This window comes from Lineus longissimus, chromosome 3 (genome assembly GCF_910592395.1).
Source record: "Lineus longissimus chromosome 3, tnLinLong1.2, whole genome shotgun sequence".
In the NCBI taxonomy this organism is placed as follows: domain Eukaryota; kingdom Metazoa; phylum Nemertea; class Pilidiophora; order Heteronemertea; family Lineidae; genus Lineus; species Lineus longissimus.
Genome location: NC_088310.1, coordinates 3,617,577 through 3,631,236, shown reverse-complemented (window position 1 = coordinate 3,631,236; position 13,660 = coordinate 3,617,577). Strand labels below are relative to the sequence as shown.

The 13,660-nt window shown below is 39.5% G+C and overlaps 4 protein-coding genes across 8 annotated transcripts; 2 read left to right on the top strand and 2 right to left on the bottom strand.

Annotated features, from left to right (window-relative positions):
- The first annotated feature begins 12 nt into the window (after positions 1 to 12).
- On the top strand, positions 13 to 2,841 carry LOC135485410 (G patch domain-containing protein 11-like). 2 transcript variants are annotated; one of them, XM_064767406.1, is made up of 7 exons: positions 13 to 169; positions 638 to 861; positions 1,128 to 1,240; positions 1,395 to 1,538; positions 1,695 to 1,889; positions 2,035 to 2,116; positions 2,283 to 2,841. In XM_064767406.1, the coding sequence occupies exons 1-7, from the start codon at positions 108 to 110 to the stop codon at positions 2,336 to 2,338; spliced, it is 876 nt and encodes a 291-aa protein (XP_064623476.1). In that variant the 5' UTR covers positions 13 to 107; the 3' UTR covers positions 2,339 to 2,841. The 2 variants fall into 2 exon arrangements, with proteins under 2 accessions (XP_064623476.1, XP_064623477.1); XM_064767407.1 differs by lacking the exon at positions 13 to 169 and adding an exon at positions 524 to 549.
- A 584-nt stretch (positions 2,842 to 3,425) lies between these two features.
- Positions 3,426 to 4,993, bottom strand: LOC135484934 (ubiquitin-like FUBI-ribosomal protein eS30 fusion protein). Of its 2 annotated transcripts, none has more exons than XM_064766642.1 (5): positions 4,893 to 4,993; positions 4,530 to 4,614; positions 4,141 to 4,282; positions 3,900 to 3,955; positions 3,426 to 3,611 (listed from the first exon to the last, which is right to left on the bottom strand). In XM_064766642.1, exons 1-5 carry the CDS (start codon positions 4,937 to 4,939, stop codon positions 3,486 to 3,488), a joined length of 456 nt encoding a protein of 151 aa, XP_064622712.1. In that variant the 5' UTR covers positions 4,940 to 4,993; the 3' UTR covers positions 3,426 to 3,485. The 2 variants fall into 2 exon arrangements, with proteins under 2 accessions (XP_064622712.1, XP_064622713.1); XM_064766643.1 differs by lacking the exon at positions 4,893 to 4,993 and adding an exon at positions 4,743 to 4,867.
- Positions 4,994 to 5,779: 786 nt separating this feature from the next.
- Positions 5,780 to 8,902, bottom strand: LOC135484917 (non-structural maintenance of chromosomes element 1 homolog). Of its 3 annotated transcripts, none has more exons than XM_064766621.1 (7): positions 8,870 to 8,902; positions 8,204 to 8,484; positions 7,889 to 7,966; positions 7,433 to 7,579; positions 7,015 to 7,131; positions 6,317 to 6,446; positions 5,780 to 6,188 (listed from the first exon to the last, which is right to left on the bottom strand). In XM_064766621.1, exons 2-7 carry the CDS (start codon positions 8,441 to 8,443, stop codon positions 6,124 to 6,126), a joined length of 777 nt encoding a protein of 258 aa, XP_064622691.1. In that variant the 5' UTR covers positions 8,444 to 8,484; positions 8,870 to 8,902; the 3' UTR covers positions 5,780 to 6,123. The 3 variants fall into 3 exon arrangements, with proteins under 3 accessions (XP_064622691.1, XP_064622689.1, XP_064622690.1); XM_064766619.1 differs by having other exon boundaries at positions 8,840 to 8,900; XM_064766620.1 differs by having other exon boundaries at positions 8,204 to 8,485; positions 8,873 to 8,892.
- A 177-nt stretch (positions 8,903 to 9,079) lies between these two features.
- LOC135484752 (UBX domain-containing protein 1-like) lies at positions 9,080 to 13,498 on the top strand. The gene is made up of 11 exons (XM_064766424.1): positions 9,080 to 9,215; positions 9,767 to 9,820; positions 9,986 to 10,071; positions 10,330 to 10,447; positions 10,714 to 10,845; positions 11,246 to 11,365; positions 11,616 to 11,687; positions 11,860 to 11,911; positions 12,103 to 12,207; positions 12,395 to 12,575; positions 12,746 to 13,498. The coding sequence occupies exons 1-11, from the start codon at positions 9,163 to 9,165 to the stop codon at positions 12,787 to 12,789; spliced, it is 1,017 nt and encodes a 338-aa protein (XP_064622494.1). The 5' UTR covers positions 9,080 to 9,162; the 3' UTR covers positions 12,790 to 13,498.
- The last annotated feature ends 162 nt before the right edge of the window (positions 13,499 to 13,660 follow it).

The window sequence follows — 13,660 nt, the reverse complement described above, 5'->3', positions numbered from 1 at the left end:
CGTCAACAAAATGGCTGCCCCCATGTTTTAGAAAAAAATGTAAACATTGGCTATTTTTGCCCGTAAAGATCAATTCTACAGCTCAAGTTACCTTCTATATTTGTTCAATGGCATCTAAAGATGATGATGATGAATGTGACTATATGTCAGATGCTTTCCTTGAACAGTGGTGGGTTGAAATTGTTCTTGCATTTCGATTTTCGTTTTTGGCCTAGTGAACTTGAAGTTTCATATTTTCACGTTGGTGGCGCTGTGTGTCATGTGGAGCCAGAATACTGTTTTGGACCCTCCATGGGACAAAATAAGGATGAAGATAGATGATTTCAGTTACTGTGATCAAATAGAACAAGGGTGCAACCAATGACGTTGGCCTAGGCCTAATCTGAAATGAAAGATTTAGGCCTACGTCCGACTACGACCATACAACACTTCAGAACTTTGGTCCCCGATAGGACGATGGCACAGTTTGCGCACAACCAGAGAACTGACCAATTAGCTAACAGAGCTAGCAAATGACGTAAAATTGAATCATCTGATTATGCATTTTGGGTCTGTGCCTACTTGAACACTATATAGCCCAATACCATGGCTTTTAGGACTAAACAATGATTGCAACTTTTTCATTATTTTAAAACAGTGCCAGTGTAAGACCAGGCCTCGTTCCTGACAGGCTTGCAAAGAAGTTAGAAAGAGACAAGAAGGAAAAAGAAGCCAACATCAAAAGTAAAACCAAGCCTCTCAAAGTGATAGAACACGAGAAAAGAGAAGAGGGATTGGGCAATGCTCTTGGAACAGAGAACAAGGGATTTGCCCTGCTGCAGAAGATGGGATATAAGGAAGGGATGAGCTTAGGCAAGGAAGGTATGTAGATAAATACACACTGTATCCATTACCATTCACAAGTTTTATTCTATCCCAAACGTTGTTACTGCAAAGGGTTTTCAGGGATGTGGTTAGGAGATATAGATACTTCACGCTGGGATCTTGAATTATGAGTTCAATGTCAAAACTGTAAAATTTGTCACTTACCTTGCATTGACCTGCAAGAACATTGATGGACAGTGGTGACTTGACCTAATTCTAAAGACATATCTATTGCCTGTAATTGTTTACATTATTTATTTCAGGTAAGGGCAGAAAAGAACCAGTCCCAGTTGAACTCAAGCTAGGTCGAGGCGGGCTGGGACGAGATGCTGAGATGAAAAGAAAACATATACAGATACAATCATATCGGGAAGTGGTAAGTTTGATTTGTATACATGTACATATTAGTTAAATCTCCATCAGAAAAATAAATAACCTCCCATCATCTTGATGGTCGAATCTCAATCAGTGGTTGCCAATTTCGTTTCTATATCTCTCAATTTTTAGCCACTCATGCTTTCTTTCTTTAGATGAAGGCCAAGCGTGCAAAATATGCTGTTCAGCAACAAAAAGATTTTCGGCAGCGAATGGCCGGTTTGCTGTCTGAGAAACGGGTTCATGGAGACCTGATGAAGAGCCAACGTGTTTGTGAACAACTAGATACTGAAAAAAAGGTTAGTTCTTTAAGTTTTTTGGAAATGGGTTGGGCTGGAACTAGTGTTACTTTTGCTGTTATCAAACTATTTGAGTGCAATCATTGCGTGTGGTTTAAACTACCTGGTTTTTGTAATAAATACATGTAAGAGCTAAAAAACTTTAATACTTTACAGGGTTTGAAACAACCGTTGGAGACATTTTTCTGGCCAGAAGCTCTACTCAAACCTGCTGCTCAGGATGTTGACTTTGGCGATGTTGAGGATGATGATGATGACAAACCATCAGATTACTACCAACTTCCTCCAGACGAAGAGAAAGAAGATGAGGGAGAACAGCCAGAACCAGAGGAGGAAGAATGTAATTTGGAGGTAATTAGGCAATTAAGAACCACAGCAAAATTTGTGTGTGAAAAAATAAGTGCATCCTGGCAGGAGATCATGGTGCTTACATGTATGAAGAAACCATTTGGGATTTTATCCTTTCACTCAAATATACTTTTCTTCGCACTTTCAGGAGCCTGATCAGCTTGCAGTGTTAACGGAATACCTGAGATCTACTTATTTCTATTGCCTGTGGTGTGGTATCACTTATAATGGTAAGCTTTCAGTGTAATCAAGAGAATCCTTTTACATGCTTGTAAAGCATGTGCAAAAAGTTCGCACAAACTGGAAATTGTAAAAACTGGGAGTTTAGCTTACATTTCACTGATATCTAACTCACTAATTTCACTGATAACTAACAGGTTGCTTGTTATGTTTCAGATTCAGAGGACCTCGAAGATAACTGCCCTGGAGACACGTCAACAGATCATGATTAATAGTCTGGCAATTTTCTAATGGAAGTAAAAAAGGAGGACATCTCCATTGAAACTGAATCATGACTATCCTTTGGGGGAGTTTTATCAGCAATGATAAAGCAACAATCCCATCAACAGCATTCATAGTTATTTCATGGTCTTTACATTGATAGTTGCTCTGAGAGGACAACTCTGTAGGCCCTTCATTGTGGAATACAGCTTCGTGTGACCGAGCATCAGAGAAGACATGTCTGGTCCAAGGGCTAACGTCTGATCAAACTGCCAAAAGTGAGGTTTGTCCAACTTTCTGTAGAGCAGTGCCTGTCAGTGGGAGTGGTCAGTTTCACATTGACCAGCATTCAGGCCAGATGTCTTGTTTTGTTCACTGGTACAAGGCAGCTAGGCATTTCATGCAAACTTGAAGAAAGAAGCTCAAAATGTTCAGGCTGCTATATAGTATTGACTGGTAACATACAGTTGTAGTAATCTTTTAGTGGATGGTTTTTACCTCATTGTACATTTTGTTATTTATAGAAATAAAACTGTTAGAAAAATCAGGTGGTTCATTCTATTGTATGGATAACGAGGTGAATTGATGGGTCCAGCAAAATTGGCCTTCTATAAGCACAAATGCTGTTGCAACCAGATTAGAGGCCACAGCATAGTACAACCATGTCACAACCACCCCTGAAACTTAATGATCGAGCCTATCACAGCCACAATGGATACCAGAGGACTATGATGCATTCATTGTTTCACCAGGGACCATAGGAAGCACTCGCGCTCTTTTCAGGCAATAGCAGCCGGAACAATTCTTTTTCAAGCATGGTACTTTGACTGCATTATCTTTAATAGGGCAACCTGCGGGTCCAGTCCACAACTTGAGGCAGACTCATAGACAAGCTGTAGCATGGTACAACAATGACAAGCTATGTGCACACCACATCAATCCTCCTATGTGTGCCAGCTATGTTGAACTCCACCACAATGAAAGGCCGAGGGTTTGAGAGAGCGTAGCCAGTGTTGCTTTGTCTGACAAGTGCAAGTGAAGATGCACATGATTGACACACAGTCACAAAGGTTGATGTAAGAGAAAGAAACGCCAGAGTATTTATTTATCCATTATTTATTTATGGACAATAATATACAGTTGTAATTACAAAATCAATTACGAGTTGGAGTTGGGTCCCTTCCTCCTGCCGAAGGTCTGCACAACGTTGACGAATCGACGATTGTATTGCATCCTCCTCTTGGCACGGCCAGTTTTCTTCTTCTTCATCTCCTGTTTGTCAACCTGGAAAATCAAGTTTTAGAACCTTTTTAAAAACCTATCATAGCAGATTGGTGTTCCAGCTCCAAACTGCTGATCAAACTGCTCAATACATGAGTGCCTCAGTCCTATCATTAATCATCAAAATGTTCAGATGATAAAAGCTCTATAGGTATTCATCACTGGCAAATCTCTACCTCAAGCCCCTGAAGCCATACTGTGCACAACAGTCTTTAAAATTGGAACCCAATACAATTCTCAAGTCCAGCTTTACAGCAATTAGGCCCATTCAAAATGGATGTTTATATTTACCTTTGGTGTTTGTCCCTTCACCTTACCAGCACGAGCGAGGGAGCCGTGGACTTTACCTAAAAGAAAACAGAGTTGAAGTGACTATCGATCGAGTAAGGCAGGCCACACTTCATTCATTGGAATGCAGTTTTTCCCTCAAAATGAGGCAAGAGAGCCCAAGCGGCATATTCGAGTGCCTAATGCTAATCTCCTGCAAAACATGTGACAAGACGGGTCATCATAGTCTCTAAACTGAACTTACCTCCCAGGATTCGGACCTCTACATTGAGAGTAGCAAGGTCATTGACGTGATCTCCAAGGATTGCATCATCAGAGAGGGGCTTGCCACCAAAGAAGACGACCTGTTCCTCCGATGGAATGCATTCAATGGCCTCAAGTCTGGACTGGAAGAGAAGAAGATGAGATGTCAGTCAATTCAATGTCAGGAGGGCAAAGCTGTTTACCGAAACAACATACAAATAAACCTTTTCCTCAAAACTCAGAACATAACTATTTTGGTGGGGGACTAGATTGAAAATGAAACAGAGATGTCAAAAATCACTCTACGTATCGAAAGCTGGATTCCTAGTTATCAAATTTTTTTTGATACCACCGCGGCGCTGGATACAAATACAAATCATAGTTCCTCACCTTGATATCGAACACAGTCTCCGTGCCAACAAGTTCGAAGGCATGGGTCTGCTGCGACTTCACAAACAACTGCATCTTGGCAAATCTGCAAAAAAACAATAATAAAATAATGGAATTTCTCAACGACCACAGGCGGGCGATACACACGAAAATGTACACGATGTACACTAGCCTACAAGGAATTAAGTCAGTCGAAATCGACATCCCACTTACGAAACCAAATTGTAGCAAGTTGGGAGATCTGGTAAGAGCTTTCTGATACTATATCATTAGATTAAAATATAATCTATCATTCAAAGCTCAAAATTGTCTTGAATATTGACAGTTGATTGCGAAATATGAGTTTTATTGAAGAAAACTTACACGTGCCTGTGCAATACCAAAATGGCGAATTTAAAGAGAGTGCGCATGCGCGGCGTTGTTTAATTTCAAGTTTGACGCTTTCCCACTTGGCCGATGATATGAAAGTAAATTTAGTCCCCTAGATAATTAATCCATTTCTATTGTTTAAAGATTAAACGTCGGGTGGCTGGAGAAACACTGGGCCTTAGATAGATTAGGCTTGTTCAAATCGTTACGACAGGAGTCTTAGATAGGGCGACTCATTACACCAGCCAGGGTACTGTTGCTTAGAATGCTCAATTTCATAGGAAAGTGACTTAGGCGACAGTAGTGCTATCTAGCGGTAGAAAGTGAAACTGAGAGTTTTGGACGAAGATTTCAGTTCCATTGTTTGCCGCGAGACAGCGTTACTGTCGCCTAAGCCAATTTCATACATGTCAATCTCACACATGTCAATCTCATACCTGTAATTGATTTAGTTTGGTTTATACTCTAATAATCCCATTGTTGCCAGTGGCTGTGGAAATTATGAAATAAGTTAGCTTTCAGAGTGGAAAGGTCTTAACACTCTGATTATCTCACGGTCAGTTTCACCAGGACTGCAAGCCTAATCTTCTTGGTTTTACCAGACGATGGTCCAAAATTATGGTGCTTTTAGATGTCTGCTTTCCAATTTTCAGGCCTTTCTGGCAGATCCTTTACAGAATTGGTACAAAGCATTGGAGGAACAAGCATTCTGTTACTAGCACGTTGCAGGGAGTGGACGGTAATCTGTTCTTACCAAAAAATGAAAGAACATCAGGAAGGACAAGCCTTTGCTAGCAATCGGCTTATCACAGCCTACAGTTTTCACTGCTGCATCAATCTGGTCATACCACTCCACTGAACAGACAGAAAATAACAACCACTTAAAAAGTTACAATTTATTCACAATTGTCAATATTGTTCAAAAAGATCCAGAACATTATGCTGTGTTTCCCTATGAGGTGCATCTTTTACACATCTGTCTCATACAAGTGAAATAGGCCTTTTGATCAGGCAACAGTCAACCAGCTAAATCATGTTGCAACAGTTTACATGTACGTATTCAAGTATCAAAAGTATCAATCTACAGAAAATAAAATATTTGGAACAAGAACAAGGTCACTTCCAAATGCCATGTACTGCACACTTTTGCAATTCCAGAGCTGTTCAAGATTTCAAAGGGTTTTGGCCTGACTAGAAAGATCCAGTAAATCCATTATTATCTGGTCTAGCGCTTCCTTTTCCTTGCCTGGGGTTCGGGGGCTTTTTGTGGGCTCTTCTGTGGTGAACCATCTGCAATGATATACATGTATGTAGTTGTGTCAAGTATTCGATTAAAGATAATTCCTTTTGCTCTTTCACCTTTAAAAATCATCTTTCCATATGAAAAGAAACGCACAATATCGTTTCATAGACCTTACCTTTTCGAATTTCAATTTCATGTGGCCAGACAGAATGGCATACTGGACACTTGGGATTCTCCTTCCCTTTGAACAGACGGCTGGAACAATGGCAGTGGAGACGCACTTCACAACGGTCACAGTTTTGGCCCTGCATTGGAATAAACAAAAGACACCAATTACTGAATATCACCCCTGGTAATCCATTTAGAAGTGGTACTACTGCCCAAGCTATGGAATGAGCTTCCAAATAGTGTTCGTGGCCAGAGTACCGTACCCTGGGTCGTTTTAAAACTGCACTAAAAACTCATATTTTTAAGAAATTCTTTTGAATCCTTTGCACGTTTTCTTTAGTAATGACTTTTATTCTATCATGTATTAATGTTATGTTTTATTATAAATTGTAAAGCGCTTAGAAGTTTTAACAACGTTAAGCGCTATAAAAATGTTTTTTAATAATAATAATAAAAGAGCCAACACTGAAGAACTGACCAACTGGTTGGATTTGAGTCTGGTCAAGGCCAAAGTATCTGGTAGCTGTCCTTATCTTGATACTGAGCACAGAGCCTATAATAAAAGCTTACACTCCTCTACTCTGAGCCCTTGTAAAATGTTTGTAAGGAGAGCTAACATTAAAGGTCTGTGATAAAAGAAACTGATTAAAAGTGTGGTTTGCAATCCTCAAACACATGATGTCACGGTCTACAAAATTAACTTACCTTGACACATATTCTCTTGCACATGTTACACAAGACCACAATGTCCGGGAACTGCTCCTTCATGAATTGTTCCATCTCCATAATCAGACGTGTGCCAAGACTAATCCTTCCCATCTCCTGAAAACAATATGGAGAAAACATCTTTACTAGAAGTGGGGGACTTGAACATTGTGAAGGACACCCTCTTACTCATCTCAGGGCAGGGCCTTTGGAATAAACTGTCAAACTGCCAGATAGGGACACTTGTTGCTGGAGAAGTTTTGGACTTCACTGTGCCATCACAGACTTTTGTTATATGGGGAGTTAGGTTCTGGAGAGAATACCACCACAAGTACCAAGTGTGTGGAACCTGGCTAATATCAAAGTGGATACAGAGCCAAGGTCAGTGGGACGCGGTCTTTTCACGGCATCAACTCACCAAAGTAATCCAGTTTTCTCTCTCCAATTTCTTAAGGAAATCCTCCACTTCACGTTTGGTCATTTTCTTGTTCTTGAGATTGTCTGTCAAATTCAACGCATCCATAGATGACAGTGTTCCTTTACTGTCTTCCAAGACTCCCTTGATCTGAAAAAATAATTGACTACCACTTAGAAAAGGCAATTTTTTACACCTTCTGTTCAGTGGAAGTTCCCTTTTTTTAAATGTTTACTTGTTTTCCACATCATGATGAACTATTTAGAAGAACAAGATTTTCTCATATCCAAGAAGAGAAATCCAGAAATATTTGCAATTCAGGAGTTTGGACTGTTGAGCTCAGCCTTATTGAATGCCTATGAAGGCTATGTCAACTTGCTCTCGTCCTCCTAGGTCATTGAAAAATCCAATGAGTTGGGTCCTGTGTAACTGCTTTGCATGAAAGCCATGTTGACTTACCAAATACTGTATCATTTCAAACTCACTGGACGTGTAATTTGTCGAGCATTTTGTGATTGAGTTCTCAACATCATTTACCTGAAACAAGATGAATTAAATCATATTCACTATGGGGAAATAAAGACTGAAGCTTTTTTAGTTACCCCAAACATTGCACAATCTAGATTGCACTTTTGAAGAACTAGTTTTTTACACAAATTACTGGTTTCCAAATGCCTTGAGCTATAGTAGCAAGTTGATAACAGTGCACTTATAGAAAGTGACAGTGTGTACTAGTACTGTTCAGGAGGAGACATAAACTATTCATTTCTTTACCAGGCCATAATAATTGGTTCCATTGTCTTCACTGATCCCTTTTCTAATCTCCAAGTGAAAATGCTTGATATTCGTGTTGATGACATTGACAAATTCTGCCAAATTCTTCAGGTTGTATTCTTCGTGAAACATGTTGCAGACGGCAGTATAAAGGTCTTTCACTCGTCGAGCATCTAGGATCCCTTGCGAAAGAAAAGTCTGCAGGAAATACTGATGGGACTGTTTCATTGGTGCTGCCATGGCAGAAAAGAATTCACAAGTCTTACTTTGGACCTTGATTTCTGGAAGTGGAAAGAAAGTATGACCATAAAATGAATCTTTCATGCCTTCTGTCCATGCCTTTTTGACGTCACAACCTGGAGCAATATAAAGAATTGAGGAGATGACTTTACATCCAAAGCACATAGCTCAGGCACAAACAAGAGCCTAAGTCAAAAGAAGAAAGTTCAGGGATTGAATCATGTTGTAGTCTTAGTCAGATTGTTTGTCAAGTTGTGGTAACTTATTTCAATTCAATTAATATTGTCGTCGAATTTATATTCAGCACTCAGCAGTCAATCTGACCAAAAAACATAGAGGAAAGAAGTCAACTTTTGTCAAACATATTGTCAGGCTACATAACTATATATAATTCACGGTAAAGAAGTAGAATATCACTTTTCTCACCCCCCGAAATTGGCAAAACGTGAAAATTATATTTTTGCCGCATACACTAAGAACGAATTAATCGATATTTTCTAAAAATATTTACCACTAGCAGCCTACTGTCTATAAAAAGTCATATTTGGAATGTAAAATGATTTGACTTTGATGCAGAGGCTAAAAATTGAAATTCAGTGAAAAAACGGAAACAGGAAATAGATTTTTAGTGCTGGAGCGACAAAACTGAATGGCAAGCAATCTCAATTTTGTTGTTCATAATTTGCTCTTTTTGACCACTAGCAGAAAATAAAATAAACATGTCATCAGACGTAGATACCCTTGTAGAAATGGGGTTCCCCAGGAACCGGGCGTAAGTATCTCCACTTGACATTTTTCAGTAAAATAATCACTTGATTTAGGCCCCTAGGCCTACTGATACTGTTAGTGTTTAGTGTTTGTCTCGCCCTCTCTTGAGTCTTGTTGAGTTTGCATGCAGGTCATGCAAGTATGCACCATTGCATGCTTGGCTGTAATGGATCTGTCAGGTTATTACACATGAGCCTTCCTTATGCAACGCTAATGTTGCTAGTAGTCGGAGGTGCTTCGTCTGGGAGCGGGAATATTTTGAATCGAAGGGCGGCTTGCCGTGTTGTCCCTTAGGGCAGTAGCCAGTAGGGGGCACCTCTATCCCCTAAATGTGCCTTGCACCAATACTTTTGGCTGCTTAAAGTTCCTGTTTGTTCCTCAAAACAGTCAAATTTTGTTGATTTTCAGATCTGTCCTTGTGACGTAATTTTCTGCCCTTTTCAAATCCTAGCGCTTGGCAGAAGCACTAATATTTCTTCCTGGAAGACTTTTATATAGATGTTTCTTGGCAGTAATGACTTGTCTCTTGATTAGCCTTTTTTTAACTTCATCTAGGCAACGGGCTCTGCACTCCACGCAATTCAAAGGTCTTCAGCAAGCCATGGACTGGTAAGACAACGTCAACACAATCCATCAAAATTCCAGATTTCCACATTCTAGATATCAAAATGCCAAATATTTGTTGGCTGTGCAGCACTACAGTTCAGTTTAAAGTTTGTTTAATCTAATTTTCGAACATTCAGGTTGACTCTATATGTACATTTTTATTTCCAGGATGTTTGCTCATGAAAATGATGCCGATATTGATGATCCATTTGAGTTGCCAAAGGGCAATGTGCTGGGAAAGGAGGAACCTAAAGGTATCATACTTCTTTGTCTTTGATAGAACTTGTCACCTACAATACAACCTTTTTCCATTAAGTGAGGTAGCTCAGTCCCAAAGGTTTGTGTGTTGCAAATCTTTTTGTAACCTCAAGGCCAGAAAACACACACGCATTAAGAATCTTTCCCTCTTTGTCACAAACTCCATTTAAGCCCTTTATAGGTAACTTTTTCAGCAGATCTATCTAATGGTTTGACATCTGACGCCATCGCCTCAATATTCTCTTTGTTTATAGTAGATCAGCCAATGGAGGTCGAGGGAGAACAGGGTGAAAGTTCAGCAGGAGGTGGTGAAGGGGAGGGTGCGGCTACACCTACAAGTCCCCAACAGGCCATGTCCCTCAAGTGTGAAGAGTAAGTGTCAGAATCTATAATACCGGTATATGGTGCCACATGGAGGTATGGGTATCAAGAGGTGTGATTAGTTTCTCACCTCGATTGTTGTTTTTCTGGTATAAAAACCAACCTTCTATTGAGCCCTGTGTACGTATGTTGGTTCAGAGTTCCTGATAAGTGGCCACTATTTCATAGTCATGATACAGACTCAGTCATGTAACGCATGAGTCCATATGGGGCAGACTAAAATTTCATTGCTTGGAATAATTCTGTTCAATTTTCAGCTGTGGGAAGCTCCTTCGATCTGAGAATGATGTGCAGATGCACGCTGCTAGGACTGGACATGCAAACTTTGCTGAATCAACAGAGGAAATCAAGCCTTTAACAGCGGAAGAAAAACAAGCACAATTAGAGAAGTAAGAATATTTTTAGTTGTAAAAATTGTCCTTTTGAAATTTTCGGAAGAATTCAAGAGTATTCTATTGATTGTGATTTGTTGTTACGAGTGTAAAACCTTAGTGCTTTGGGCAGGGCAACCTGGAAAGGCGCTATACAAATATATTATTGTATTGTATTGGCCTGTTGGAGCATTGCTCAGATTTTGTTCCGTTAGGCAAATTGAAAAACCTTTAAAAAATTGCTATCATGTTCTAGAAGCGGGCCGTTATTCATAGTACCCATTGGTGAGGAAACCCAGCTTCCTTAGAAAGAAATTTTCATGTTCATTGGCTGTATCATTAAGGGCCTACTCAGATCTTCTAGACCCATTATTGTCATCTAAAAGCTGTTACTAAAACTTAAAACTTGTAACTTTAGATTGCAAGAAAGATTAAAGGCAAAACGTGAAGAGAAGGAAGCTAAAGAAAAACAGGAAGCAATTGCTCGGGAGAAAATGAGACGACAGACTGGGAAGGAGATAACAGAGGCGAGGCAAAAGTAAGCTTTAAAGTTGGGTTTTTGTAATACGGCCCCCACAAAAACAATCTCAGATTTACCATGGTAAACTGAGTTCACTTTGAATTATCAGTACATTTATGAAGTGTGTATGGGCATGAAATTGTGTGAGGAGTGAAGGTGGCCGACTTGCCACAGGTCACAGGCACCTGGTGTCAACAAAATGTTTATAAGACATCAATCAGTAAACTTTCCTGCATAAAAGGGCTTCAATTTTCCATTTGCACTTTAGGCTACAAGATGAGGAGCTGAAAAGATTAGCCGAAATAAAACGGAAGGAGAAGCTGGAGGAAAAGTTAGCTAAGTATGTTGACTAGTATTTTTAAGTGTTCACCTTAACCTCTCTATTAAAGCATCAGAGGGCTACGACCCCAAGTCTTGTCCCAAGGTACAATGTAGACCATGGTCAGGCAGCTACAGTTCACTGCTTCATATCCCAACCCCATACTGACTCTGCTTTTTGTTTCTCCCTCCAGGAAAAAGGTTTTAGATGATATTGAAAGAGATAAGAAGAATAGAGCTGCACAGGTTGGTATCTATTTTCAGTTCATTGGAGGCTGGTTAAGATTAATAGCTGGAAGGAAAGTTTTCTATAAGAACTCCTGGCAATTCATAACTAAAGATTTACATGACATGCCAAAGATCAAAGTCATTTGTTCTCGGTGCATCTTGATCTTTTTATACTTTGATAAAAGAGTCCCTTTGATTTATTATTTTAGTTCGCAAAAGAAAAAAATCAAGCCAGTCAGCCCCAACAATCTGCCTCAAAACCACAGCCTGCTGCTCAACCTGTGAAGAAAGACTATGATACGTGTAGAATACAGGTAAACTTTGATTTCTTCTTTAACTGCAAACTGGGAGTATTTTCGCATGCGTTTTAGGTTTTTGGAAAGGCCAGAAGTGGATTTGTTGGCTTTTCGCCTCTTATGTTAAAACAGCCAAGGCCTGGTATGGTTTGAAGTGAAAATTACAGTCGCATGCTTTTACGTCTCTTGAAATAATATTTTTCAGATTACCCTGACCAATGGTCAGAGAATACAAGAAACGTTTAATGCCAAGGAACAGTTGGCAAATGTTCGAGTATTTGTCCAAACCAAGCGCTCAGACGGAGACGCCCCATTCCGTTTAATGACGAACTATCCCAAGAAAGTATTTACTGATGAAGATATGGAAAAACCTTTAACAGAATTAGGTATGTTGATATCATTTGAGGCAATTTCGGTATGCTGGGACATTTTTTGCTGGATATCAATGGTTCAAACTGCTGGTTGACTGAACAAAAGGGTTCCAACGACAATTATGGCCGCCGCTACTTTTCTGCAACACTTTCCCTTTCTCTTAAATAGCTTTGTTTTGTTACAGGACTGGTACCATCAGCCTCGTTGATACTGACAAAGCCGCAATGAATGATTGGCTAGGAAACAATTATCGAACATTCGGGTTGATAACTAAAGACTTACGGACCTCAGGAATTGTGCCTTAGGTCATTTCAGTGATAAATATCTTCTCGTTGATGTACCACTACACCAGTACTCGGTACCAGATTCTGTGGATGAATTGTCTCTCTTTGGGTTACCGCCTGATCATGTTTTAACTACGTAAGGAAGTTTCTCAATATCCTGAAGGCTCGCGGAATGAATGAGTTTACAGCTAGTATCTCATGCAATCATTTGACAGTTCAATTTGTTGTCTTTGTTTTGTGAACAATTTAAAGTATATGCATTCATGACCATACACCTTGACCATGTTCAACCTGTGTAGCACAACTTCTCATTGCTATAGTCATCTTGTGTCTTCATTTCAATGTCCAAGTAAACAGTGTGGATCATCGCGGTTTTATCAAGTACAGATAATGTAATTTGTCTAAACTTGGTATCATAAACTACATGTATTACACATAATGAGTATGTTCAATTCTTAACTCAACCCTGCTAAGAATTCAGCTCCAACCCTGCTGAAGTATTGTGAAAGACAACAAAATCGATGTAATTCAAAGTACCATAGTAATCAAAAAAGAATTTAGTCATTTGAGTCTCAGTGGGTGATATTCACTTGATTGAAATACTTACTTTTGATCATTGCAAGTCCATATTAAATATGTTATTAAGGTTTTCATTGTGTTCTTACTCATACTCTTCTTTGATATTAAGTCGCTGTTGTCATGCTAGGCCAGCATGACAAGAGGCTCCATCGATGCGTCTTGGGAATTACAGACCCTTCAATGCTAATTTTTAGTTCCCCAGCAGTCACACAATTTATGTACATTTTCTGTGCATT